General features: G+C 45.8%; 1 protein-coding gene across 1 annotated transcript; it reads right to left on the reverse strand.

Annotated features, from left to right (window-relative positions):
• Positions 1 to 5,715: 5,715 nt before the first annotated feature.
• NUP93 (nucleoporin 93) lies at positions 5,716 to 26,977 on the reverse strand. The gene is made up of 22 exons (XM_083165605.1): positions 26,853 to 26,977; positions 23,065 to 23,256; positions 21,927 to 22,044; positions 19,930 to 19,992; positions 19,331 to 19,459; positions 19,169 to 19,243; positions 18,303 to 18,395; positions 17,894 to 18,033; positions 17,609 to 17,741; positions 17,363 to 17,520; positions 15,168 to 15,333; positions 14,212 to 14,305; positions 13,934 to 14,125; positions 12,678 to 12,804; positions 11,566 to 11,638; positions 11,434 to 11,478; positions 10,825 to 10,941; positions 9,526 to 9,644; positions 7,657 to 7,774; positions 7,264 to 7,347; positions 5,993 to 6,121; positions 5,716 to 5,916 (listed from the first exon to the last, which is right to left on the reverse strand). Exons 2-22 carry the CDS (start codon positions 23,241 to 23,243, stop codon positions 5,806 to 5,808), a joined length of 2,463 nt encoding a protein of 820 aa, XP_083021731.1. The 5' UTR covers positions 23,244 to 23,256; positions 26,853 to 26,977; the 3' UTR covers positions 5,716 to 5,805.
• Positions 26,978 to 27,463: the final 486 nt, after the last annotated feature.

Below are 27,463 nucleotides of genomic sequence, written 5' to 3' on the forward strand. Positions count from 1 at the left end.
TGGGTACTTGTGTAGTTTCATGGCGCCGTGCGTCTGAGTCCCCTTGCGGGGCTCGCTTCGCTCGCCCACGCTGCGGGCTCGGTGGCTCGCTACGCTCGCCACGCTATCTAAAATCAACTCCATGCCAACATGGATAGTGGGGGTATGAACTATCCATGTTGGCATGGAGTTAAGTTAGTTTATTTGAGATAGTTTGCCGAGCGTAAAAACCGGAAGTAGCACGGCGCCATGCTGGCGCCGTGAAACTACACAAGTACCGTAGCATATTGCTTGTATTTGTTGCGTAAACAATCGATTTTTTTTTTTATAGAATAGTTTCACATGTATCTTTAAGTACCACACGGTTTTTGTTCTTTTTTGGCACATGCAATAACCTAGGATTAAGCATTTAGTGTGAGAGGGGTATTTTTGAGAAATGTTGGAACGGACCTATTGAACGAGAACCTGTTGCCTTTTCTAAGGACCAAAGGAGCTAAATCAACAGGTAAATAACTATTCTCTGGCTGATTGATTGAGCCAGGGTTCCGGACCAAATGAGAACGGTCTTGACCCAAGATATGTCGGGTATGGGTACCAGAGATGCTGCAGATGCTGAACAGAGATGTAAGGATCTCTCTGCATTTGCAGAACTGTACTGTAAAGACTTGAATAGCAATATTTTCTGTTATGGAAGCCTCAGTATATGGCAGGTTTCCTCATATTTCCCAGGGAAGTGATAGCACAATAAAATTAAGCAGGTAGTCAGGAACTTTTCTACACCTCTACCAAGACCTCAAACTCTGTCCTCAGTCCCCTGTCCAAGTCACCCCAGGTGCACTCTGTATCACCCATCGTCACATTTTAATATACACAAGTGACCTAGAAAACATGAACTGTTGCCTGAAAAGGCTCAGGGCTGCCACCTGGTGGCAAACACCGCATATAGTCATCAGAAACACAAGGCTGGCAAAGAGCAATAGTAATGTAGGAGTAGCAGTAACTACTACGGGCACACATTCAGTAGGAAGCAGGCGGTGATGCTGCAGTTGTATTTCCCACCAGCACTGAGCAGAGTTTTACCTCTCAGTGAAAACGCACCACAACAGTTTTATACCCAACAGTAAAGTCCTCTTTCTATGTGGCTCAAGGTCTCCGACGCCAAGTTTAAATGAAACAACTGTATTATGGCATGAAGTCAGAGAACTATAAACTAATGCTCTCTTGCCAGACCCTATTTACTGGCACCTGAGGTCCTGCTAAACCCCATTGTTAAGGAATCTGAGGTCTAAGTGCTACAGCACCAGAGCGCAGCTTCTGCACGAAGAAAGTTCACCAGAATGAAACGCGTGAGTCCACGCCATACTTCATTGCTGCATGCACCGGTCACTAATAATTCTGGATAATGCTATAGACACTAAGTCTATCTATCATCTATAGAGAAGGTCTAGTGTCCGTTTCTGTGTCTCCGAAACACAGCTGTTTGCATCTGTTGGCAGCGAGTGAAACTGCATCTCACACAAGAACACAAACACAGAGGCAATCACAAGGTAGCAGACTAGCTTTCGAAGCATTTGCTTTGAGTGGGCTTACTAGTTATAGGTATTTATGTGGATAAAGTGTATGCTCTGTATTCTCCTGGGTTATGACATCCGATAATTATTACTACTGATTAAACAAAGTACACAATATTAATCTGCCACTAATTCCTAAGTACATCATAAGGTTTTACACTAGGAAGGTTTCTTGTTCCGTTTATCTATCTATGGATAAGTCCTCATACTTTTGATGCAGTCGCGCCAAACAAACCCTCTTGGCACGCCAGGTCGTGCGAGAATCTTCTCACATTTGGCATTTTATTTTTGCTGAAAACGCATCTTAGTGGAACACAAATAGAACTAGTATGCACACGGAGACTGTGCTGCTTAATTTGACATACGACACTTTCCTATCTGTGTGCGACTGAGTCTCGAAATCAGTACAGAAGTGCTACAGAGTAGCAGCTGCAGATTTATTCCAATATTCCATATTCTGTTCAGTATACAAAGAAGTCTCACAATTTAAAAAGTGTCTATCGAATTAGGCAGTGCATTCGGTACTTGTATAATAGGGGATGCAGTGTAAATCCCGGCAGTTGGGATCCCGGCGTTCAGAATCCCGACCGCCGAAATCCCGACACTTTCTCTCACCGGGGGTGTCCACGACACCCCCGAGGGAGAATAAATTATTGTGCAGAGCGTAGCGAGGCACCGGGCCTGCTGTGTGGCGAGCGCAGCGAGCCCGCAAGGGGGGGCGATCCACGTCCCCCCCTTGTCAGGATTTCGGCGATCGGGATTCCAGCGTCGGGATTCTGAACGCCAGGATCCCGACCACCGGGATTTAATACTGAATCCTATAATAGCACGGTGCCCGTTACGTAGTTAGCGTAGCGTCCGTCAAGCGTCCAGCGTAGTCAGCGTCCCTGTCGGCATCAGCGTAGTGTTCCCGCGGCCAGCGTATAGTCAGTGTCCATGTCGGCATCAGCGTAGTGTTCCCGCGGCCAGCGTAGTCAGTCAGCGTTACGCAGTTACCGTAGTCAGTCAGAGGTGAAGTGACTGCAGCTGTATTATTTCTGTCACTCATATAAGCTTCTTGTTAATTAGGAATGGCTGCAGAACGATGTTTAACCTGCCGCAGACGGAGGAGTCAGTGGCATTTTTTCAACAGCACCATTTGCTGCCACTGAAACAAACCTGTCTTAATGGCCACCCAATGTGCTTGAGTATGAAGGAGTGTATGTGGTGCTGTCAAATTAAAACCTGCCGAAAGAAGGTCAGTCTCCGTGCGGCACATTGGTTTCCTGGCTGTCGTATCCCATTTCATTTTGTATTTTCATGGGCAGAGGAGCTCACAAGTATTTATTTTTGTGAGCGACAACTAAAGTTGTTGAACAAAACCACCGCGCTGTATAATACCCTTATGCGGGAGACCTGCACCATGGATTTAATGTCACAGCCCCAACGCCGGATTGGTGGTCCGGGAAAAATAGTGGAGGTGGACGAGAGTCTCTTTGCCTCCAAACAACCACGTGTGCTGCCTCAATAGTGGTTATTTGGAGGCATATCCAGAGACACCGGTGAGTGTTTTGTAACGCCTGTGGACAGACGTGACACCAGCACCCTGATGTCCGCCATCAACAAATATATAGAACCGGGGACGACTATATACTCTGATTGCTGGCGTGCATATAACACTGAACAGCTGGAGCAGGCAGGGTACCACCATGCTCGGGTAAACCACCGGTATAATTTTGTTGATCCGGAGACTGGGATTCACACCCAGAACATTGAACGCCTTTGGGGATCTTGTAAGTGGCGTAACAAAAGGCAAAGGGGCACTGCGCGCCAGAATCTGGACTCCTATCTTCAGGAATTCATTTGGTGCAAGACTGTCAGCGCAGAAAACGCTTTCCAGCGGATTCTATATGTCCTAACTCAAATTCTGACAAAGCAGACGACACATATGCAGACACAGCTGCGTCAACTTCAGCTGCAGTTTCCATGAATGCAGAAACTGAAGAATAACCGTTTTATTATTTTGTCTTGTTATTTCATATTATTGTACTTTTACTTTTACTATTATTCACTAAAATCCAGTTACCAGTTAACACATGTCGTCATTACTGTCTGTATATGGCAGGTGTGAATGTGTTCCTTAAACACCCCCACTATCCACGTCGGCGTGGAGCCTATTTTATAAAGTGTGGCGAGCCCTGCGAGGGGACGCGGATTACTTTACATGTATTCCGCATCCCTCGCTGCACTCGCCACTTTATAAAATCAACTCCACGCCGACGTGGTTAGTGGGGGTATGAACAGGTCAGGGGGACGTGTAACGCGTCACCTCGCTGCGCTCACCACGCTTCAGGCTGGCGTGGATAGTGGGGGTTTGAAAAGGAAGCATTTGCCAGTATGTAACATGGAGCACTGGCAAATGCCTCCTTTATTGTGCATGAGACGCATTTGAGCCCCCGCATCCCCATTTGTGCAGGAGACCCCCTAACCCCGTCTCCCTGAAGCTGACACGAGCAGGGCTGCCGTACCCTGCCGCAATAATTACGGAGACGCAGGAGCATCTGAGACGCTCCTGTGTCTTAGACAGATGGAGCGCCTCTCCACCCGCATGCTCCCCTCTCTGCCAGCGCAGGGAATCTGGCGGTTACCGACGCTGTGTGAGAGGCGCTCAATAAGCTTGCCAGGGACAGAGCCGGGCTGCCGCGGAGTCACTACGCTAAGTACGCTAGGCAGCCGTTGGGCTACGCATATGCTGAAAACGTAGCGTAGCCAGGTGCCATGCTATTACACAAATACCGCGCAGTCCCCTCATGTGTCCTAGTCTCATTGTGAATAAGTTTTGAATAATATTTTTGGTAAAAAAAAAAAAGACACCGGACGTTGGCAGAGTTTCTTGGGGTCTGGCTTCAATGAGTATTGGCACATATGTACCTACCCACATACAAAAATGTAGTACTTTGGGCATAAAGGACCAAGTGAATTTGTCAAAATAAGTGTGAAAACATTTTTATTCCTCATAAGGGGGCAGATGTATTAAGCCTTAACAAGAGATAAATGCAAGGGTGATAAGTAGAGATAAACGTCCAGCCAATCAGCTCCTTACTGACTTTTTTCGGTACTCTTTGCCTAGAAGGGCGCCCACGATTTTGATCTTGGGCATTGCAAGGTAAAAAATCGCGTCGGTCGCATCGCATACGACCAAAATATTGCATGCGATGCGACAGACGCGATTACCGCAATTTCCCATAGGGAACAATGTTAAATGGCCCACAGAGGCCAAATAGGCACCCTGAAGTGTGAAATGGACCCCCCAATTGTTAACGCCACCCCACGATGAACGTGAACCCGAAGCGTGGCGAGCGCAGCGAGCCCGCGAGGGGCGGCGGTACGCGTCCTACGACCTTTTAATACCCCCACTATCTACGTCGGCGTGGAGTCGAGAATAGAAAGTGTGGCGAGCGTAGCGAGCCACCGAGCCCCGCGAGGGGACGCGGACACCTGTGAAGCCCGCGAGGGGACGCTTCGGGCTCGGTGGCTCGCCAGACTTTCTATTCTCAACTCCACGCCGACGTGGATAGTGGGGGTATGAAAAGGTCGTAGGACGCGTACCGCCGCCCCTTGCGGGCTCGCTGCGCTTCGGGTTCACGTTGATCGTGGGGTGGCGTTAACAATTGGGGGGGCCATTTCACACTTTAGGGTGCCTATTTGGCCTCTGTGGGCCATTTAACATTGTTCCCTATGGAAAATCGAGGTAATTGCGTCGGTCGCATAGCATGCGATGCGACCGACGCGATTTACATTTTAACATGTATTTGTATATAAAATTGCAGGCATCGCATGCCATTATAATGGCATGCGATGCCCGCGATGGGCGCCCTTCTAGGTAAAGAGTACCCTTTTTTCAAACACAGCCTGTAACATGGCAGTTGGCAGGTGATTGGCTGGACGTTTATCCCTCCTTATCACCCTTGCATGTATCTCTTGTTAAGGCTTCATACATCTGCCCCAATGACCTGTAATGTTACCTTATATATGAAATATAATCTTTTTTTATTTTATTATTTAAACACATTTTGTTTGAAAGTATATAACCAATGTGAAAGACGCTGGTATTTTTAGTGGCTATTTTGCACATCTCTCACTGGCACTCAGAGCGTTAATATGTACAAACAAATGAAGCACAAAGTTCAAAAAAAGAGGCGGCTGTATTTGGAATATTACAATAAAGAGCACAGAGAAAGGTGCTGGTGGTACATGAATGGTAATTATGTCGGTATTAGTTCATCAGAACTTCCATCTGTACAAGTCGAGCATTTGTGTCTCCAGACATCCTGTATGGGATCATCCCAGCGAAGGTGATGAGAGCGCGCGCTTGACTGCGCAAGACCTGAAATAAAGACCACACAGTTAGCGGCTGGTGTACACATGTAGCGGACTCGGCTATGGAGGGGGCCAACACTCACAGAGTCTTTGTCATCTAAAACGCGCTGCTGCCTCCCGAGTGTGGAGGGGCCACTGCTCTTTAATCGCTTGTACTGAGTGAACAATATGTTCATTGTAGCAAGGAGAACTTCAGACAAGTTATGTCTAATCTATACAAAAAGGATGAAGAATTGTTAGCTCTATGGTAGAGAAACAGAAACCATAAATACAACGTCCAATCACGGCTTACAATACTCCAGTGGCGGATTTCCCACTTGGCACATGCTTAGGGGTGCCACCCACCCGCACACCAGAGCCACTGAAAAGGTTGTCATTGGTGATTGCATGCAGGAGAGGTTGGGAAACCTGGCCTATTTGCAGTCTGCTGCACTATCGGTTAGCGGCACTATCACCAATGATTAAACATCAGCCCAGGCCGGTGTCGCCCTTGAGGGTCATGCTCTTGGGGGGGGACCCCAATCCATTTTTATTTATTATTTTAATGCAGGATTTTATAATGACCCATGAGATTTGAAATCTCTTGTGCTGAATCTCCCGTTGTGAATCTCTGGCACAAATCTCTGCGTATGTAGGGCCCATTAGGTGTAAGGCCTTTTCCACGAAGCCACTGCCCATTGCTTTACTGTTTATTACCTTAAGTCACACAATTCCATTACACAGGACATGATATCAGAGAGCATTACACAAACCCCACCAGGTGACATTATGACAGCAGACTTATTGAAGACGGAGTACCACGTAGGTAACAGGTGCGATATACTGTGTTGGAATTCTGTTATTTTACTGTTTCTTATATAATGGATTGAAATTACTAAACACACACATTTATATATTACCACCTGGGAAACATTAACGACAGACTCCTTCCAGCTGTGTGACAACAGGCTTCTCCGTGTCATATTTCTTTTTCCCTGAGCTCCCCACTTCTCTTCCACCAATGGACTAACACAGAAGCATAATAATCCCCAGAAATCAGCATGTAAACCAGTGGTTCCCAACCCTGCTCCTCAAGTACCCCTAACAGTTCACGTTTCCCAGGTCTCCAGTGGGGATACACAGTGCACCGGCTCGGTGACCTGGAAAATGTGAACTTTTAGAGGTACTTGAGGACCAGGGTTGGGAACCACTGATGTACACTAAATGAATCAGCCACCAGAGGTCCAGCCAAGGGGAAGTGCAATTTTAGGAAAAAATTGTTCCAAGGTGGTAATGCAGCTTTAAAGTGTACCCAGAACTACATGCAGCGTCTCAGTACTTCACCCCAAGTCACAAGGGGCAGACACTTTCTTACCTCATCACTGAAGTTTCTGAATGCAGCAACTCTCTCTTCCACACTGTCCTGGCTCAGAGGGATGATCTTCAACCTCTCTATCACCTACCACAAGACACACTGATTAAGACCCATTACATTTTCTGTTTTTGTGCTTTAAACACATAGAAGTCTATGGACTCATATGTTAACACTGACGGCATTGTAAAAACAATTATTTTATTTTTTCGGAGGCTGCCGAGTACCCAAACAAAACAAACCCAAAAACCGCACAGCCGAGGGGATCAATCAGCCTGCGGTAAATGACTACAGCTAAGGGAATTCCCCATAATATGGCAGAAGTCTTACAGTGTGTGCCGATGTAAAATGACATACATACATATATAAAATAGGTTAATCCATTTCTTAACTTACATCAAATGCAAGATCGATATGGCCAGCGTGGTAGTTATCAAAAAAGGTCATCAAATCCAGCAGCAGATAAAATGTAGAGTTTATTGATCTTTCAGCTGTTATACCCTGGGATCTATACCTGGGGGGGGGGAAGCAATGACAATCACATTTCATACCTTTCACAGACAGTATTAAAGGCATCTAGGACCCCCCTGAGGAGGACGACTGTTGGTAAGAAACCAGGGAAGGGGTAGCAAGAAGTTCAATGTCCATTCTGATTAATGGTAATGGCCCCTGAACCATTAGCGATGTCACTACGCTGTGGAAAGGTGAAGAGGTCTATACACCAGATGCTTATGGAACAGTCTAGTTTAGGCCTGGCCTACCTGTAGTTCTCCAGCTGTGAAACTGCAAGTCTCAGCATGGCCTGGAACAGATATCTATCTATGGTTGGCTTGGCTTAAATAGCCAGAACTGCAACTCATGCACCAGTACATAGTAACATAGATGAGGAGGTTGAAAAAACCCCACATTACTCCATCAAGTTATACCTATATCTCCTGTGGTGTAGTTGACCCAGATGAGGTTACTAATCCATTATAAACCAGAATCCCCAACGATCCAAAGAGGCGCTCCTATTTATTTCCACTATAGTACAGAATAATCAAGGCTTATAACCCTGGATAGTTTTTTCTGCTAAAACCCTTTTTTCAATGAACAACCTTCTCTGCAGAGTGTTCCAGATCTTATCTGCTCTTACTGTAGAGAAACCCTTCCTTCGCTGGGTGAGAACATTCCTCTCCTCTAACCTTAGGAGGTGACCGCGTGTCCGGTGTACAGTCCTCTTGTTAACAGTCACCTGATTGTATTGACCCTTTATGTATTTGTATATATTAATCAGATCTCCTCTAGCCTTTCCTTATAACCCAATGACTCCATGCCCTTAATCAATTTTGTTGCTCTTCTCTGAACCTTTTCAAGTTCCAAGATGTTTTTTTTATGATGTGGTGCCCATAACTGTAATCTAGATGAGGCCATACCAATGATTTATAAAGTGACATGATTACACGGTCTTCCCTCACCTCTATGCCCACGTTGGCACCTTATTGGCCTTTGCTGCTGCTTCTTGAATTTGAGCACTGCAGCCAATTCTACTGTCGATGAGCACCCCCAAATCCTTCTTCATTAACGATTCCCCCATATAAATGAGATTGCCCACTTGTTTCTGGTCCATAAATACATAACCTTACATTTATCAATATTAAACTTCATCTTCCATCTTGCTGCCCAATCCTCCAGTTTAAGTCGCTCTGTAGAGTGGCGACATCTTGACCCGATTTTATCACCTTACAAAGTTTGGACACTTTTCAGAGACCATCTCCCAGGTCATTTATATATTAAAAAGAAGTGGCCCCAGCACAGAACCTTCAGAACCTCACTTAAAACCTAAGCCCAATTTGAAAATGTTCCATTTACCACAACTTTCATTCCCATTTTCCGGCCAATTTTTGACTGAAGTACAAATGTTGCCTTCTAGACCCAGCTCCCAAATATTGCAGATCGTGTGAGGCACTGTATCAAAAGCCTTAGAAAAATCTAAGTACAACACATCTACTGTGTTGTCCTGGTCTAAATTCCCATACTTCTCGCCAACTACAGAGTTTAGGACGGCCCTTACTATTCCCCTCCCTCCCTCAATCACTGCTAATATATTGCACCAACATCTCATCCAATCTGGGTGACTGATGTAACATTGGTCTCTTTACCCCTTTTAGACCTGTAAGCTCTGCAATAGCCCCAAACAGATTTTGTATGTGGCTCCATCATCGCTGTCCCAACCACCATTGTACAACGCTATATAAAACACAGGATACACAAGAGTCTACTTACCTTTCAGCAATAGACAGAGCCATGTTTTTGAGTCGTTCTTTGTTAGACTGCGGAGTGCTGATTTGAGAAACTACAGGACTCAGCAGCTTATTGGTCAACTCCAAAACTTTGTCTGGGTTCTAGACAAACAAGTAAAACAGTGATTGGCCTTTCCTGTTATTTCCCCGGAGTACTTCTTCACAGTGATCGGTAACACAGTCCTCTGAGCCTACGCCTGTGACTGCCGGCTCCTACCTGCGTTATCTACGGGAACACTTGTGTGAACTACCTACTATGTTACTAACTATCGGAGTCTCTGACTAAATGTAGGGTTTTAAAATATTAATTTATTACCAAGAATAAGAGCTTGCCATTTTGGGGATGCGGTCGACACTAATAACGCCGGCAATCAATAGGCCATATGCTGACACATGAGAGGTGGACATGGTCAAATAAGTCGACACAAGCTTTTCGTTTTTATTAAAAGGTGTTTTTTTTTTTCATACTTTACCATCCAAGTACTCAGAGTTAGATTAGAATAGTGTGCTGAGTGCGCCATACGAGGGAACGCTGTACACTTACACGATGTACCATGTTGACATATACACCCCGAAAATCTGAAATATTCATGTCAACCTTTTTTATGTTGACCTTTCCAATGACGAGCTATTGCTTTTGTCAACCTTTTGACCATGTCGAACTTTACCATGTGTCGACCAATAGTGTTGACCCTATGACCCATTCCCGCCATTTTGAAGGTTAGATCCCTGATTGGTTGCCTATCACTGTCCTATAGAGTAAGTGGAGACATAATAATCAGCCTGAGACTCTGTTGTAACCAACAGCAATTACTACACTGTGGCCCTTATTCTGGTTCACTTGCAAAGGCAAATTCCTTCTCAAATGGCCAAAACCATGTGCACTGCAGGTGGGGCAGATGTAACTTGTGCAGAGAGAGTTAGATTTGGGTGGGTGGGGGGGGGGGTACTTCAAAGTGAGATCTATATTGCAGTGTAAAAATAAAGCAGCCAGTATTTTCCCTGCACAGAAATAATATAACTCACCCAAATCTAACTCTCTGTGCACGTTATGTTACATCTGCCCCACCTGCGGTGAACATGGTTACATATCAATAGCCAGCAGCTGGCCGTCACTCCAAGCAATTGTGCACACAGACATCATTCACTCATGACCAGCAGAAGTCTCGGCTCCTTTGTAAGTACAATACAATGATAAATAGAGATAGCAACAGGGATTTCCAGGTTAACAATGCATAAAACATGTATTAAAAAACAACCGGGAGAAGACAGAACACGTTACCTTGGCCAAGTCATAGAGTTTTGCAGCCTCTTCAAACAGTCCCTTCTGTTCCGCAACCGCTGCCACTTCTCCAATTATCGGCTTTGTGTCCCTGGTAAACTTATCGATTGCTCCGGGCTACCAAGAAATAAAAACACACAACATCGTACTCCAGGATCTCTTGTGCTGTACAGACCTTGTCGTCCTTTTCATTTGAATACGAAATCTTAAACAGCTACTGCGCCAAAGCACAGCAACAGTGCCCTAACATATGTTGCGGTTTATTGTAATCTTCACGTAGGATATGTAATATATAATCAAACGTGTCATAAAGGTGGGTATTCAATATGGGATTCTGAATGTCGGAATGTCCCAACGGTCAGAATCCCCGGACGTTTTCGATTGCTCCAACAGTAAGTCCACACTCAGAATGCAATGTTCTGGCTGTCGGGTGTTGGGACAGTCCGTGGATCGCCGAAAACTGCAGCCATTTCCAACAAAACAGATGCAACATATTGAATACCCCCCATAATCTGCTAAATATACAGCAACTGGCTTTGCACTTGTAGGATGTCTCTCCGGACTACACTGTATGAATGCGGAAGTAGTATTATTGACAAGTTCTGTCACCTTTCTTGTGCCGTCTTTCTCCAGCTTCCCCAACAGCATGTCAAACTAAGAGAGAAGTGAAAACCGTTGTAGAGTCAGACAGAGGACAGAATGGGTGACAAACAGAACAGTCCGGGCAGGAAACGCCTGTACCTCTCCGCTTTCTATCACCAGCTCACTGACACAACGCAGGAACATGTTCTTATCCTGACCGTCTCTCTCATTTCTGGAAGATAGAGGATGGAGGAGGTAGGGGGACATGACCATACGATCCAATCTCAGAAATGCTTCTACAAAAGTGTGTACAGAATACTCACAGGAACCAGATGTAACCTTAACCAGCTGATGATATTTCTCAGCTCGTGACCACCCCAAAAATCACTTTCTGAGAATAAGTCTTTTATTTCTAAGGGCCGAATTGAATTCCCAGCCCTAAGATAAGGGGCAGAATGCCATAATTACCGCCACAGCCACTGCTTAAGGCTACGGCTAATTGAATCTGCCCATATAAATCCTTGTTCCCAAAGTCACGGAGACAACAAGTGTTAGGGGTGCAGTGGAACGGTGTATTCAAAGAGAAAGAGAAACGTGTCTACAAATTTGGGTATGGGCCATTGGGTTGATCCAGATTATGTCAACATACATTGGGTTGGCCACTGAAGATCGACATGGCTCAGGTAGACACATGGCTACGGTCAACATGGTTGTAAGGACGACACAACCATTACGTCGACAATGGCTAGGTCCACAGTCAAAAGGTTGACATGGGCTTATGACTTTTTTTTTTTAATCCAGACTGTGGACAGGGAACACAGTGTACCGATGGCTTGCGGTGCTTCAGGCACATGATACCGATGGCTGTGTACCGATGGCTCGCGGTGCTTCAGGCACGTGATACCGATGGCTGTGTACCGATGGCTGGCGGTGCTTCAGGCACGTGATACCGATGGCTGTGTACCGATGGCTCGCGGTGCTTCAGGCACGTGATTCTATTCTCTCTCCATGCACTAGTAGATGGTAGAAATACCACCTGTCGGCACATGTCAACTCAAAAAGAAATAGTGGAAAACCAATGTTGACATTTTGACTGTCGACCTAATGCGTGTGTCAACCTTCCAACTATGTCGACCTTAGCCATGCTGTCGAACCAATGCATGTCAACCTAACAATGGTATAACACAAATCTAAGGCAAAGGATGAATCCCATAAGCTGCAAGCTTAATAACATGCTCTGTGCACTCCATCGTCATCTTCTGAACATTCACCTGAGAAAGTAAAAGTACTGTAAGGCTTCTCGTGGGTCTGTGGACTCAAACTTCCGTGTGTACAGCATAAGGAGACGCACAAAGTTCAGACGTCTGATGCCAACAGGGTCTCCGGCCTCCTGGGCCACTGCAGAGAAACAGAAGGAAGAAGATGACCAATGACAGATCTGTAATGGCAGGAGTAATCATACCAGCCACACGGACACACAGCTATGCAGACTGCATCAGCTACAGAGGATCAAAGAGTTCCTTCAGGACGAGTGCTGGTCACCTCCTCCAGAAAGCGCTATCCAAGGTGTAAGCGGGAGTGCACTGAATTGCGAAATTGCACATGTTTGGCTATTAAAAGCATTGTTCTTTCAAATCTGGGGGTTAAACGGATCATGAAGCAGCGGTTATTATAAGCCGCACAGTGTGGGACTATTGTTTCGCCTACTTTACTAAAGTCCTGCGTGATAAATATTTTGGATTCATTGGTCTGTAAGGCAAACTATTTCTTCATTGCTGCAGAAGCTTCTTCTTGGTACCCCCTTGTTTGAAAGTTTTCTCTTCACTAAAGCCGGGTACACTCTGGAGTGCCGGGGAGTCGTTCAGGCACCCCAACCAACCCAGATCACCCACATACACTGGAGTGATGTTAATAAAGGACAGAACGATCAGTGTTCTGTTCTCCAATAAACATTCATGGTGTCACTAGTGAGGTCACTAGGTTTGATGTGCAAATCAATCCTAGCGGTAGCGGTGCGACTGCAGAAGTGCGCATTCACACCGAGGGATATGCACGATATGAGACTTGATGGCATATCGCCCAGTGTGTGATATCTATATATCTACGTGCAACCTCCTGTATAGGTTTCCGGCAAAAACATTAATAATTACAATGTATACATAAGCAAGGATTAAAGTTGAGTATTATTAAGAAATAAAGCTAACAAGTGAATTTTTTAAACCCAATTTACAACTAGATAAAAAAAAGGGATAAAAAAAATAAATGCATAAAATGACTAAAAATAAAACTAAATAATACAAATAAAACACAATGTGTCGCTATAGTAATGGGTGTAGTAGGGGGGTATGTGACACTGTATAGCAGGGCGGTACATTGCCATGCCGGGGGGGGGGGGGGGGGGTGGTCTGGACTTGGTTCAGTGTCGACAATAGATCCAAACATATCACAGTTACTAAAGGTTTATTACGTGTGAGTAATATAGAGGTCTCCTAAGAAAGAGAAATACTCTGCATACACAGATACTTACACAGCTGGGCACTTTGTCCTGAAGACTTTAAAAGAAGTTTTAATTCAAAGAGGGCGAGTGCCACGTGTACAGCATGACACCGCGTGCGCTCCATGCGGAACAAGTAGGCGATGGCCGCCTCAAACTGCGCAGTCAGGAACAGGACTTGGAAGTACAGGAACGAATGCTGGTTAACTCCAAAGTGAGACTCGCCTACAGAGGACAAGAGATCAGAATGGTCATAAGCCAACTCCAGGAGCAACAAGAACGTGCTGTGTAAACGCATCTATATAATGTACCGTAGTCCTCCAGCAGCTGCTTCTGGAACTGCGGCAGCGTCAGTCTGTCTTGTGGGGAACTGCTGGTGTCATCTTCAAAGGAAATCTGACTCAACTAAAAAGAAAACACGGATTACAAACATAATTAATAAAGACATTTCTTAATTTAAAATAAAATACGGTAGCCATGACGAACTTATCTTTGCTAGTAATGAGTGGGTGCTATTAATTACCAACTGGATGATTACTGTATAGAGGTTATGAATTGCACATGCCCAGATGTCCTTTAGCCTCCTGCTTTCTAGGACGTCACCTATAACAACCACTTTTCTCCAGCTAATTAGGTCCACCAGGTATTGGGGTGCCGCCAGGTCTTAAGGGTGACAAAGTGGCTATTGGAGGCTTGACAAAAACATGGTAATACGGTGATTCCTATAATATGTAATATAGTGGTACATGAAATGCAACAATGCACAGTATGGTAATAATAGTAACCAATGGCAAATGCAACAATGCACAGGGTGGCAACAGTAATAATAAAATAAATATGGGAAAATCCCAACTTAGCTAGAGCTGGTAACTGAGAAGTCCAGAGAAAAGGCACCAGCACCAGAGTGGAAACCAGCAACAGCAAGGACCCAACCAGGAGCACAGGGCAAGGTTCAAAACCAGAGTGAAGCAACACTGGAGTCAAGCTGTGGGTCTAATGGGAATAAATAGGATCCAGACAGCCCACAAGTGAACTAACCACCAGCTGCAGCCTGACACGGCCCTGAAAGCCCACAGGTGAACTAATCACCAGCTGCAGCCTCAAGCTGTCGCCACCCTCCAGCACCTCGGTTGCCTGGCAACCACAGGAAGTCTCCTCCATCCTCTGACCGCGGCCAGGAGTTTCCTGCAGTGTGACGCCGCTTGTTGGTTACCAAGTGACTGCCCGGGGCCCGCTGAGACAGAGCAAGTCAGACATAATCACTTACCTTCAGCCACAGGTAGTCCTCGGTTTTATCCGCCAGCTCACTATGATTGTCTGCCACATCACAGCGACCAATTATACAGTACACAGCTCTCTTATAGGGGTCAGTGCTAGACCGCACAGCTCTTCTGTAATGTAAGCGAAGCTTGTTCTCTGTTGCTGGGCATAATCTGAAAGCAAAGGTATTTATTTACAGGTAACAGGGGCTTATTGGTGCTAGAAATACTGTTAAAGTTTTATTTTCAGCAAAATTACAGAAGGTTATATTGGATAGGAAATTCTAAATCTTAGCAATTGTGAATAGAAAACATGAAAAGCGATACACTGGTTATTGATGGATGGGATATGCTGGAACACATGCCAGCATACAATACTAGTGTTCATTGTAACACACTGCACCTTTCAAAACCGCTGTAGTTCCTCTTTCCTGCCTGCTTTGTCATTCTCTGCTGTGATGCTTCTAACACAGTGTGATCTGTATATCAATGCCGAAATACAGAACAGACTGTGCTAGAAGCACCACATCAGACAGCGACACAGCAGGCAGGAAAGAGGAACTGCACCAGTTTTGAAAGGTGCAGGGTGCTAGATTGAACACTACAACACGCAGATTACTAACCCGTGTTCTCGCTAGACTCTGTCTACATGCCAGAAAGCAGATCAGGGACCAATGACACCACAATGGCAGATGCTCTTGCACTTGGCTGGGGCATAATTACAGGTAATAAAAGCTTAGTAAGAAAACTACTGCTCCTGGACTGTGTATTAGTGGTAATTGATATACATGACATGTAGAATGACCCAAATAAAATATACTTGGTTAAATGATTTTGTTTGCGTCCATAGGGATGCACAGGGAAATCTAGGTATAGCTGGAAGAGGAGTGTAATGCCGGCCACACATCAGACCAAATTTAGCCGAAGACTTTCAATCAGTGGAAGTCTTCGGCTAAATATCTGTCATCTTGGATACAATTGCCACGAGGTTGGAGTCAGGCCCACAGGACATCACTTACAGGGCTCCATCCAAATTGGGACCATCGCACCCCGGACTGGGGTTCATCCACCCACGTGAGATCTGATCACCCAGCCAATGTGATATATACAATCTTTTATATTCATTACTTACACAAATGACACGTGGTATAATATTATGCAAAAAGTGCTTATTCATGTAGTGTCCTATATGTAGTGTTCCCTCTAGGCTGTTTTAGCGGGGCGCTGCGCCCTGCCCGATTTTTAAAGGGCAAAATGCGCCCTGCCCCTCTCGCAGCGCCCCGCTAAAACAGCCTCACGGGGAAGCCCAGCGTCGCCGTAGACGGCGGTGCCCGGCGTTTCCCCGGCAGCATAGTGGCTTCGGAGGGGCCGGTCCCACCCCCCTTTGATGACGCCGGCGACCCGGGCACGCCCATTTCTTGACGCCGGGGGCCAGGGCACGCCCATTTCTTGACGCCGGCGGCCCGGTCACGCCCATTTCTTGACGCCGGCGGCCCGGGTACGCCCATTTCATGACGCCGGCGGCCCGGGACCTCCCCCAGCTGTGGCCCAGTGTGCCCCCTGGCGCCCTGCCTGGTCTCCATCCTAGAGTGAACACTATATATGTATTAATTTTTTATATTAAATGTAAATTTTTATCCAATCGATTCACTCATTTAATTTCAGCGCTGCTTGTTTTTGTGTGTTTTTTAATAGGACATGAAATACCGACTGTCGGCACAAAAAAAGGGTGAAAAACCCCATGTCGACCTTTTGACCGTTGACCTAATGCATGTGTCAACCTAATCCCATGATGAACTTCAGTGGTCAACCCAATGCATGTCGACCTAATGACCATATACCTCCAGGCTATACCCAGTGTTTCCTGCGCCCCCTAGTGGCCAAAAAAAAAATTGACCTATAGAAATAGAACTACTATACAGATTGGTGACCGGTGTATATTTCCATTGTGCCTCCCAAATACTACTACTAAAGAAACTTCCAGCACTCTACCTGCAGTCGGGGAAGGAATCCGTGCACATAGGAATCGTACAGTATGTACAGGAATTTTTGGCAACAAGGAAAAAACTATTAATGTAATCTTAGCAAATAAAACAGTTTACACCCCGAACCCTTCCAAAAAAGGTGCTACGGAAAAATGACTTTTCATTTCTACTCTCCATGAGGATGTTACACGATTGAAGATTTATTTTGCTGCCCTCACCTCCGATCATTGCTGTGAACGTATTCCTGGAACCAGTTCTTGAATTCTCCCAGCTGATGCTGAACCCGGTTCACCACCTGCTGTGCCGCCATAATATCTCCACAGCGCAAGCAATAATAGATCAGCGCCCACACTGGGTATCCTTCCAGTTCCCCATCCTGCAAATGCCAGAACGATATCCACAGATCAATGTTGTAAACAGAGAAACCAGATCATAGGTGACGCTTGGCCAAATTGTGTACTCGCCTGTAGTCCAGGTATAGGTGAAGGGAGTCTGATATTAAGGAAGCTCCTCACAAGATTGTAGGTCCCGGGAACACCGCCCAGCTGAGCTTGCTGCAGGTTGGCAAATACACTCATCATCGTGTAGTTCTTATAACTGGAAGAGATTCAGACAACCAGCAGCTGAGTAGAATAAAGTTACAGTAGATATATATACGAGTTTTGATGAAACATCCAGTGACGTCTCCTAGAATCAACAGACAAGAACGCAGCTCTTCATGTAGTTTAGACAACGTGTCCAAAAGTTACCTTTCTTCTAGGAAATTCAATGCCTGTCTCACAAAAGCCATCTGCATCTGGACCGCGCAACGACTTTTCAAAGCATCAGCAGCTGGAACTAGCAGAACGTCGGTCATCTGTTTCACCATTGCCCAAACATCGGATACGTTCTGTCAACAGGAATCCACAGATCAGGTAAGAAAGTAGCCGACCCGGGAGGCAACTGCAGCTGATGTAGGGATGTGCGACAGCCCCAGCTGATGCAGGCAACATCATCCCTTCTGTGTTTGCACACATGCAGGGAACAAGTAACTGCGGCATATTTATTTATACATAAGCATATACCTTGCGCCGTTAATGTTACGCCAGTAATCTACCTGACATACATCACCACCATTGTCACTGGGAAAATCATAGGAACTGTTGTTGGGTTCCATACCTTGTCATCCAGTCTCTCAGCTACTGTAACGCACAGGTCTACAAGGCTGGGTTGAAGGTGTCCGCTCACCACCTTCTCATTGTACACATAAATCTGAAAAAAGAGACACAGTTACCCAGTTGGATAAGGAGTCACATTACTGTATATCAATTATATTGTGCACTCATCGCATGGGCTTAGTGAACATGGCAATGTACTGAGCTTCCTGCACGCTCTCTGCTGAACTCTATGATTCACGTCATGTGACCATAAGCACGCGTCCAGCAATTCTACTACATAGATTTACTTGCGAACTGTGAGCAAGACCAATGTTTATGGCCATAAGCAATATGTGGACACAAGTCCTTCAAGGCAACAAGGTCACCTCCTGCGAAGCTGTATCATCCCTGTAATGCTTAAAAAGTGATAAAGTGTCTGGTTTTTATCACCGGCCAATCAGCTCCTACCTGTCATTTTTCAAACCAAGCCTGTAACTTCAGAGTTAGGATCTGATTGGCCGGTGATAAAAACTTTATCACTTCACCGAGCTTAATAAATCTGCCCCTTTATCTGAAATATCTTTTTGCCAATGGTCTATCTAACACAGCATCACCTAAACATTGGCCTCGCATTCCCTTAACAGTCAAGGTTTTAAAGTATATCCACACTTGAGCAAGGTGACAAATAGTACCTGGGTCAGTTCTGATATAGCCATCTATGCTCAATGAAGTACCGCAGTGAGCGTCTTATATGGAGGGCACTGGAGGGATAAGGTGCCAAAGGGAGAACCTTTATTTCTTAGCCCTGTAGTGTTGCTTAACCCACTGAGCCTGTGCTACCGCTGACGAAAGAAGAAAAATCAGTAATATAACGATAAACCAGCTCACCTGCCGTGCATACGCCATTTCAACGTTATCAAGAGAACTGCGTCCGGGAGCCCCAAGCTCGCTGATGTAACTTGTCTGCCACACAAAAATATTCCACATATAAATCATCAACATCTAACAGATGCAAGGACTGTGCCAAGTGCTTTCCCACGTGTTACATACCTCAGCCTCCTGTGAGAAGTCCAAATCGCCCTCTCCTGAGGCAAGCAGCGTGTGGAGGATCCTCTGCTTAACTTGTTCCCACTCCACAAACATGGACTCCCTGTGGTACTCCTCTGCCATAGCAAATGTCTGCAAAGCAGTGCATGCACTTAGGCCCAGCATCATTGACATAACACACACAAGAGGTATAGTATAGGATTTAGTCACAAGGCATGCTGGGTGATGACAGGAAATACTAACAGTGATACCCAAGAATTATAAACGGGATCTAGACACAAATTTCATTGAATGATATGAAGCCTTTTCACTAAAGATGGAAGGGATGTTGCCGGCACTTTGTCAAGACCGTACCAGCCCTGGATCAATACAGGGGCAGATGTATGAAGCAGTGATAACGAAGGAGAACTGATAAAGTGCCTGGGACTTTATCACCGACCAATCAGCTCCTAACTGTCCCTTTTTAAAACCAGCCTGTAACTTAACAGCCAAGAGCTGATAGGATAGGAGAGTATCTGGCACTTTATCACTTCTCCTTCGTTATCACTGCTTCATACATCTGCCCCACAGGGAGATATGTACCTTGTCCAAGAGACACTCACCCTCCTCCTGGATTCCTCAATAGCAGACAGCAGGGCATTGTCCTTCTCATTCTTCAGGAAGCCCTAAAACGAAAAAGTGAGCATCAGTCCTAGAACATCTGGAAGTCCCGGTATCGGAATAGATACTGTATAGTCTGAATTATATTTACACAGCATACAAACGCAAAAAAAAAAAAAAAAAAAGAATTGCTTCCTTACGAACTTGACACCACAGGGCTAATCCTATATAATGAAGGCTAACGCTGCTTCTCACCTCTATACTCAAGTGTTGCACGCACTGGTGGCCACTAGATTGCACCAGACTGAGAAATTCAAAAGATGGCACTGTTATGCCATGGTGTAACTAGTGGCATATAATCCACATTAGGATTTGAAGGAAAGAAACCGTTAAAATGACAATGACCTGAAAACCTTCCTGGGTTTACACCAGGGCTTGACAATTTTTTTTTAAACCTAGGAGCCAGGACGGAAGTGTAGGAGCCAAACAAGCTTAAGGCTGCCCGTACACGGTGCGATGTGCCCAGGCGACAGAAGAGAGTAACGGGGTGAGGGGGAAGGGTGTGAGGTAATGGGTTTTGAGAGGGAGCAGTGAGGTGACGTGTGGCAAGAGAGGGTGGGGTGGAGTAAGGTGACAGAGGGTCCAGTGATCGTGGTCAGTGAAAAAGTGAGCGTCCCGGGGACCCCTGACTTTATAAATTTGGGGTTCTTTTCTGCTGTTCCTGGGTCCCATCACATACTGTATACTTTTGAGCTAGTCTCGCAGCAGCGCTGCCTGCACACAGCTGTGGCGTTAGGAGAGGTGGGGGGGGTCAGGCAGCGCTGCCATAGCTGTTCTTTTAGGAACGGGGGGGGGGGGGGGGGGGGGGAGAATCAGGCAGCGCTGCGGCTGCGTTGTTAGAAGAGAGAAGGGGGGGGGGGGGCAACGCTGGCCCATGACCAGATTCTGCTTCCTTCCTTGTGGCCTGGTGCCCGGGATTTGCAGAGCCCTGGTTTACACTACAGTTCCAGTTTAATCCAAAGGCAGGAGTACTGACAGCATCGGTAAGACTGAGGGGTATAGCAGTGTCTCCGCAGTGTGCCTCTTTCCATTCCTTACAGAACCTACAAATAAAATGTATACGTGATATTTGATAATGTTCTTTCACCGATATCTGAAATGGGACCAAGAGTGATTTGGTCTTGCTCGATGTTTGGGTATAGCTTCCACTTCGCAGCTCTTACAACGCACTGCCTCTGAAGGTGTTTTGACACCGAAACGCGTTGAGCCCACCGCCACCCACCCCACGGTTCCGGATCAGCACAAGATTCTAGATCATTGGATCCTGCCGTCACTGCTAATTCAACGGATTGATTCAAGACGGATGGCTATCCATCCAGCATTAACCATCAAGCTGGGTAATAGAACAGAACTTTTTTTCCCTTCATATCAAGCACAAGGAGCCTACTCTGATTTTACTCGACTCTAAGACCGGAAATCCAAGGTCGCTTATCAGGATTGTCCATCAACCGCAATGGAGAGTATACTGCAGCATGTCTTATTGCCCAAGAGGCCTAAGATTTTTAACTATGAATATTTGAGCTCAGTACATATTTTATTTTAAATTCGATTTTATATTTATTGTATAAATTTGCATATAATTTATTAAATATATATTACACAAGCTAATCTCTCTGTCTCAGTGAAACCCAGCGCCACTCCACATTCCTATATTTTGCTCTTACTAACACTTCTTTTCTGAGGGGTAAATGTACTAATATGGGAGTTCTATTGAAGATCGGATGTTTCCCATAGCAACCAGATTCTATTATCTTCCACAAGGTGCTAAATAGCTAAGTAGTAGAATCTGATTGTTTGCTATTGGCAACATCCCTCTTAGTAAATGTACCCATAACAAGCCCACCTACAGTTACTTGCTCTTTCGTGCTTTACTCCCACCCCAGAATCAGCCCCAAGTTCACACCAGCAGATGTCCATAAGGTACATACTGTGTCCTCACCTGGATATCCGTGTCCTTCACTGGTTCAAGAGGCTCAAATGTTGTGACGGCGCTGAGGCTCTCCAGCCTCTGGGATATGTGAGATATGTCCAAACCTCTGGAGCCCAATAAAACCGACCTAAAGAGAAGATAGACACCACTAAAGCTGGGTACACACCTATATAATCCGTTTTCTTGCGACCATTCGACCGACCGTAAAGGCGTTGGACTGTCCACAAACAGCCGATACACGCGTACACACCTGTACAATTTTACTTGCAACGTCCGATGTACTCCCGTCCAAACAGTCACAAGAAAAAGATTGTACCACTATACACACACGCTCTCGATTGTCATTGCATGATGGTGCACCCCTGTTGCACAGGTACTTGTAGTGCCACGTAAAAATATGTAGTCAGCCAGCAGGGTGACTAGAGACAGACATACGGCAAATAGCCGGGGTGCGTGTCTAGATGTAGACAGCCAGCAGGGTGACTAGAGACAGACATACGGCAAATAGCCGGGGTGCGTGTCTAGATGTAGTCAGCTGGCAGGGTGACTAGAGACAGACATACGGCAAATAGCTGGGGTGTGCGTCAGCATATGGCACTGCATCATGCAACACCTTGCACAAAATTAGCACCTGCTGATATCACCAAAATCATGGTGATGGGGTACATCAACACTTTGCATAACCCTAACAAGCCTGACCGGCCCCAGCACTATTTGGACTGTTTCAGTGCTGTACATGAGGGAAGTGGAACCCTGTGAAACAATGGATGCCCCCTTTGGAATTGTGCGCAGCCAACTGGTGAAGCCTGTGCACAGTACAACCTAGTAGCCCTAGGTTCACCTCCAAAGAACTAAATAATGCTGGACTTGTTATTAACTTTCCTGGAACTTTTCATTTAACCCCGAGAAAGTATGACCTATACCCCAACCCTTCCATTATGTGTCTCCCAACAGAAACCATGAGACTACCGCACAATAGGAAGTAGCTAAAAAGATCCTAAAAACTTAGGTACTTGTAGCTTTCTCAGGCAAATCTACACATTCTTCCAAAATTATGATCAAAAAACAAACTACATATCCTATTCTGATATACTAATAAAAGCACATGAGCAGGCTCCAATACACACTGTTGGAGGCCAATCCTTACGCTTTAACATTTGCCGACTCCTGGGAGGTGCGTGTCATAGTCCGCGAGCGTAGCCTCTCTGCCGCCTGCTGGATCTCCTGAAGATTCCGTTCCACATGAGGCAGCTCTGTCACTCCCTCTGTCTCTGCGGCTAATTGTTCTGCTTGTTGCAGCAGCTCTCCAAAGCCCTCGCCTTCCATTGTGAGGGGATAGCTGTCATCAAATGGGGTAAAAGTAACAAGTCAGCAAATCCAAAATTTCTGATTATATACCGGACCAAGAACCGTGGAAGCGTAGCCCAGTAACAGCAGCATTCAGTACATGATGAAATATTAAGGAAGACTCCAACCAATAATAAATAATAATAATAACAACCAGTATGGGAGGGAGGTGAGAAAAACAAATGGCCAAACTTGCTATTTACATATGATAAATCATTGCTGTACATGTCCATTACTCTTGCTGTACAGTTCCTAAGCTGGGTACACATTAGACTAGGGCAGGCATGTCCAAACTATGGCCCTCCAGCTCTTGTGAAACTACAAGTCCCATCATGCTTTGCCACAGTTTTGCTATTAGGGAATGCTAAAACTATGGCAGGGCATGCTGGGATGTGTAGTTTCATAACAGCTGGAGGGCCACAGTTTGGACATGCACAGACTAGTGGTTCCCAAACCATGTGCCGTGGCACCCTGGGGTGCATTGACGGACTTGCAGGGGTGCCAGGGGTTGGTAAACCATGGGCAATTTAAATTATTTATGGCTAATCTAATTGTGAACAAACAGAAATTACTGCATAATTAACTCAAAGAATGAGATATAACCAGAATTGACTTGATTTTATTTTAATAATTTTTCTGATTCTTTCAATGAGAATTTTTTGGCTTAGGGGTGCCATGAAAAAAAAAATTGTGATACTTGGGAATGCCATAATTCAAAAGGGATTGGAAACTACTGCATTAGACGATTATTTTATAACAATATGCACGATTATGTTATCACAATTTTTGTACATATTGTCTAGTGCAGTGGTTCTCAAACTGTGGGTCCTGACCCCAAAGTGGGTCCTCAGTATGGGGTCGCGACTCCATGTTGCTGACCGTCAGGCTGATGACTTTTCTAATCTCAGTCAGTGATTCAAGGAGTCTGAACAACCTGTTGGATTGTCTGTTATTTTAGACTCCTCCCATCATTTTGTGCCTCCACAATGCTGCCATGTATGTGCTGACTACACGTGTGATGTGATGAGTTATGGTATATCAGACTCCTCCCATTATATTTTGTGCCTCCACAATGCTGCCATGTATGTGCGGTCTGCTGACTACACATGTGGTGTGATGGGTTATGGTATATTAGACTCCTCCCATCACTCTGTGCCTCCACAATGCTGCCATGTATATGGTGTCTGCTGACTACACATGTGATGTGATGGGTTATGGTACATCAGACTCCTCCCATCACTCTGTGCCTCCACAATGCTGCCATGTATATGGTGTCTGCTGACTACACGTGTGATGTGATGGGTTATGGTATATCAGACTCTTCCCATCACTCTGTGCCTCCACAATGCTGCCATGTATGTGCTGTCTGCTGACTACACGTGTGATGACCTTCACAGTAACTTGCTGGGGTCCCGTCCCAAGAGGGGCGTGCCCGGCCCCGCCGACGTCACTAAAGTGGGCGGCCCGGCCCCGCCGACGTCACTAAAGTGGGCGGCCCGGCCCCGCCGACGTCACTAAAGTGGGCGGCCCGGCCCCACCGACGTCACAATAGATTGAGGACCCCTAGTGTGTACACACCACCCCCAGAAGTGTAAAGCGCTTGCATAACTAGAGTAGTCCCGTGCTTGCGCAGACTAGCCCCAAAGGCAGGAGCCATACCCCTGATGAAGTCTCTTATGAGACAAAACGCTTTGGAATGTCTGATTCTTGGTGTTGATCTCTACCCTATGATTTACAAGAAGGGAAGAATGAATGTATTGATTTATTACTCAGCCACATAATCAATTTCATGAGAAGAGAACATGTTTTAATGAATATATTTGGACTTTTATTCTGTTTATGGGATTTGACTGAAAGGCATTTTCTGGTCATAACATTTAGACCAGGGTTGCCTACCGGACCCTCTCCTTCAGGGAGAAAATGCTCTGCTCCTGGACTTACCTGGTAATGTAGGATTGCCATCACCCATGGTGACACCTTTGTTATCAATGACCTAGCTCCCCACAGGTGATGGCAATCATACATTACCAGGGAAGTCCAGGAATAGAGCACTTTCTCCCTGAAGGAAAGGGTCCGGTAGGCAACCCTGATTTAGACCAGGTTTCAAGCACCAAACCAATATTGTTGTGTATGTGTCTATTTGATTCAGACCAGAAGGGAATCAGAATGAGTGTCGGCACATACACACTAGGTGATATTGAGCTCAAAGCAGCTCAAAAGCCACCCAGTATATAGGGGCCAGCGATGAGCTCTAATGCGCGCTCCACCACTCGCCTGTTGGTATGACCAGCAGATGAGCGACAGGGTGGACAGCTTTCCATAGCAACCTGCTATGGAAAGTCGTCCACCCCCTGTGAAAATCGCTGGCCAGGGGGGAAAAAAAAAAAAATTTTCAGCGACTTTCACATCATCGCTGTCCATACACGCTGGGCAAAATGTCCACATACATCGATCCTAAATGCACTAAAACTCATGTTACACATAGTGTGATTCTGGTCTTTTACCATCAACACGTGCCTTATTCGTAAAATGATGCATAAGCAGCTTTTTTTCCCCAAGACAACACTGATGTAGCATTTAATATGCAGATACAGTCGTAAATATGCACAGAACATAGGCATGTTGCGTATCATTTTAATCAGCAAAAGTTGCTTGTGCGTGCTATATGCCTTATTTTTTATCAGAAAAAAAGTAGCATGAAAAGACACTCAGCACCATAAAAGGCACTCCACAGCAGATGTTGCATGTCTGAGCGGTCACGACACAAGCATGAGGTGCAGAATAGGCAAGCAGCCCCACCCTGAAATGGTTACCGTACAGATGATAGATAATGTCTAGGTCAGGCATGTCCAACGTTGGCCCTCCAGATGTTTTGAAACTACACATCCCAGCATGCTTTGCAATAGTTTTAGCATTCTCTAATAGCAAAACTGTGACAAAGCATGCTGGGATGTGTAGTTTCAAAACATCTGGAGGGCCAACGTTGGACATGCCTGGTCTAGGTAGTCCCTCATTGATCGTCACCTATGAATGGTCAACATAGACAGAAGGTCGATACAAGCTTTATATTGTAATGAAAACAGCCGACATGAGTTTTTACATGGGTTTTTGGTGTCTATGTCGACATGGACACCGTAAAAGTGTACAGCGTCCCCTAGCATGGTGATCACTCCAGGCACACTATTATGCCCACTTGGATAGTGAAGTATGAAAAAACACCATTTTAGAAATAAAACATGAAAAACTCATGTCGACCATGTGAACTTTAAGCTTGTGTCAACCTTCTGTCAATGTCAACCATTCTTAGGTGTCAACTTAGTCACATCTGACCCAAGGACCGCATACCCCCTGATAGCTGATGATAATGGGAAGTGTCCCCATCATACAGCTGTATTCTTATTATACAGTGCCGCAACAATAAACATTATCCCCCCCACCCACGTCTGCAGGCTGGGATCTGTAGTGCACCACGTGGACTGCTCACGCAGCCTGGTTTGTACATCTGCAGCACGTCAAGGCATGCTGGTACTTGTGGTTGCACAACAACGGTGGCGTGGACCTGCCGCCCGGTGCCGTGCGCCCGCGTACCTCCTCGCCGCAGCCGCCTCAGTCCCGTAGCCGGTCTCCTCCTCGCGCTCTCTCCAGACACTTCCCTCCGATTGGCCCGTTCTTTACCCAGAGTGCTGTGTGGCCACAAAATAACTTTATTGACAGTGTGACAGCGGCGGACACATAGCGATGGTATTATTAGGAATATGCATGCTGCCCCTGGTCCCGTGCCTGCCCCCTGTTCCATCTCACACCCGTTTTTTGCCGCCGATAGCACGTGGTGCAGGCCGGGCGATGCGGGGATGTTGCAGCTCTCAGTGAGGTTGCCATGACATTCAATGAACTATGACAGGGGTGACATAGAGGAAATGGACATGGATGACGCTGAAGTGTCACCCTATTCACAATAAGGCCAGGGAGGGAGGACAATGTATAAGCTGGTGGGGTTTCAAATTAAGAACATGAGGTCCCCTGGATCAGTGCCAGATTAAGACTTCGGGGGCCCGGGGTACTTTAGCCAGGGGGGCCCCCTTGCACTTGTCATTACTGGCCGCACACTGCATGGGAGAATATTACACTGTCAAAACACAGAGTAAAGGCAGTATAAACTTGGTCAATGGGTAACTGCATATATATATATATATATATAT

The sequence above is a fragment of the Crinia signifera genome, chromosome 11, assembly GCF_055691185.1.
Source record: "Crinia signifera chromosome 11, ASM5569118v1, whole genome shotgun sequence".
Taxonomy (NCBI): Eukaryota; Metazoa; Chordata; class Amphibia; order Anura; family Myobatrachidae; genus Crinia; species Crinia signifera.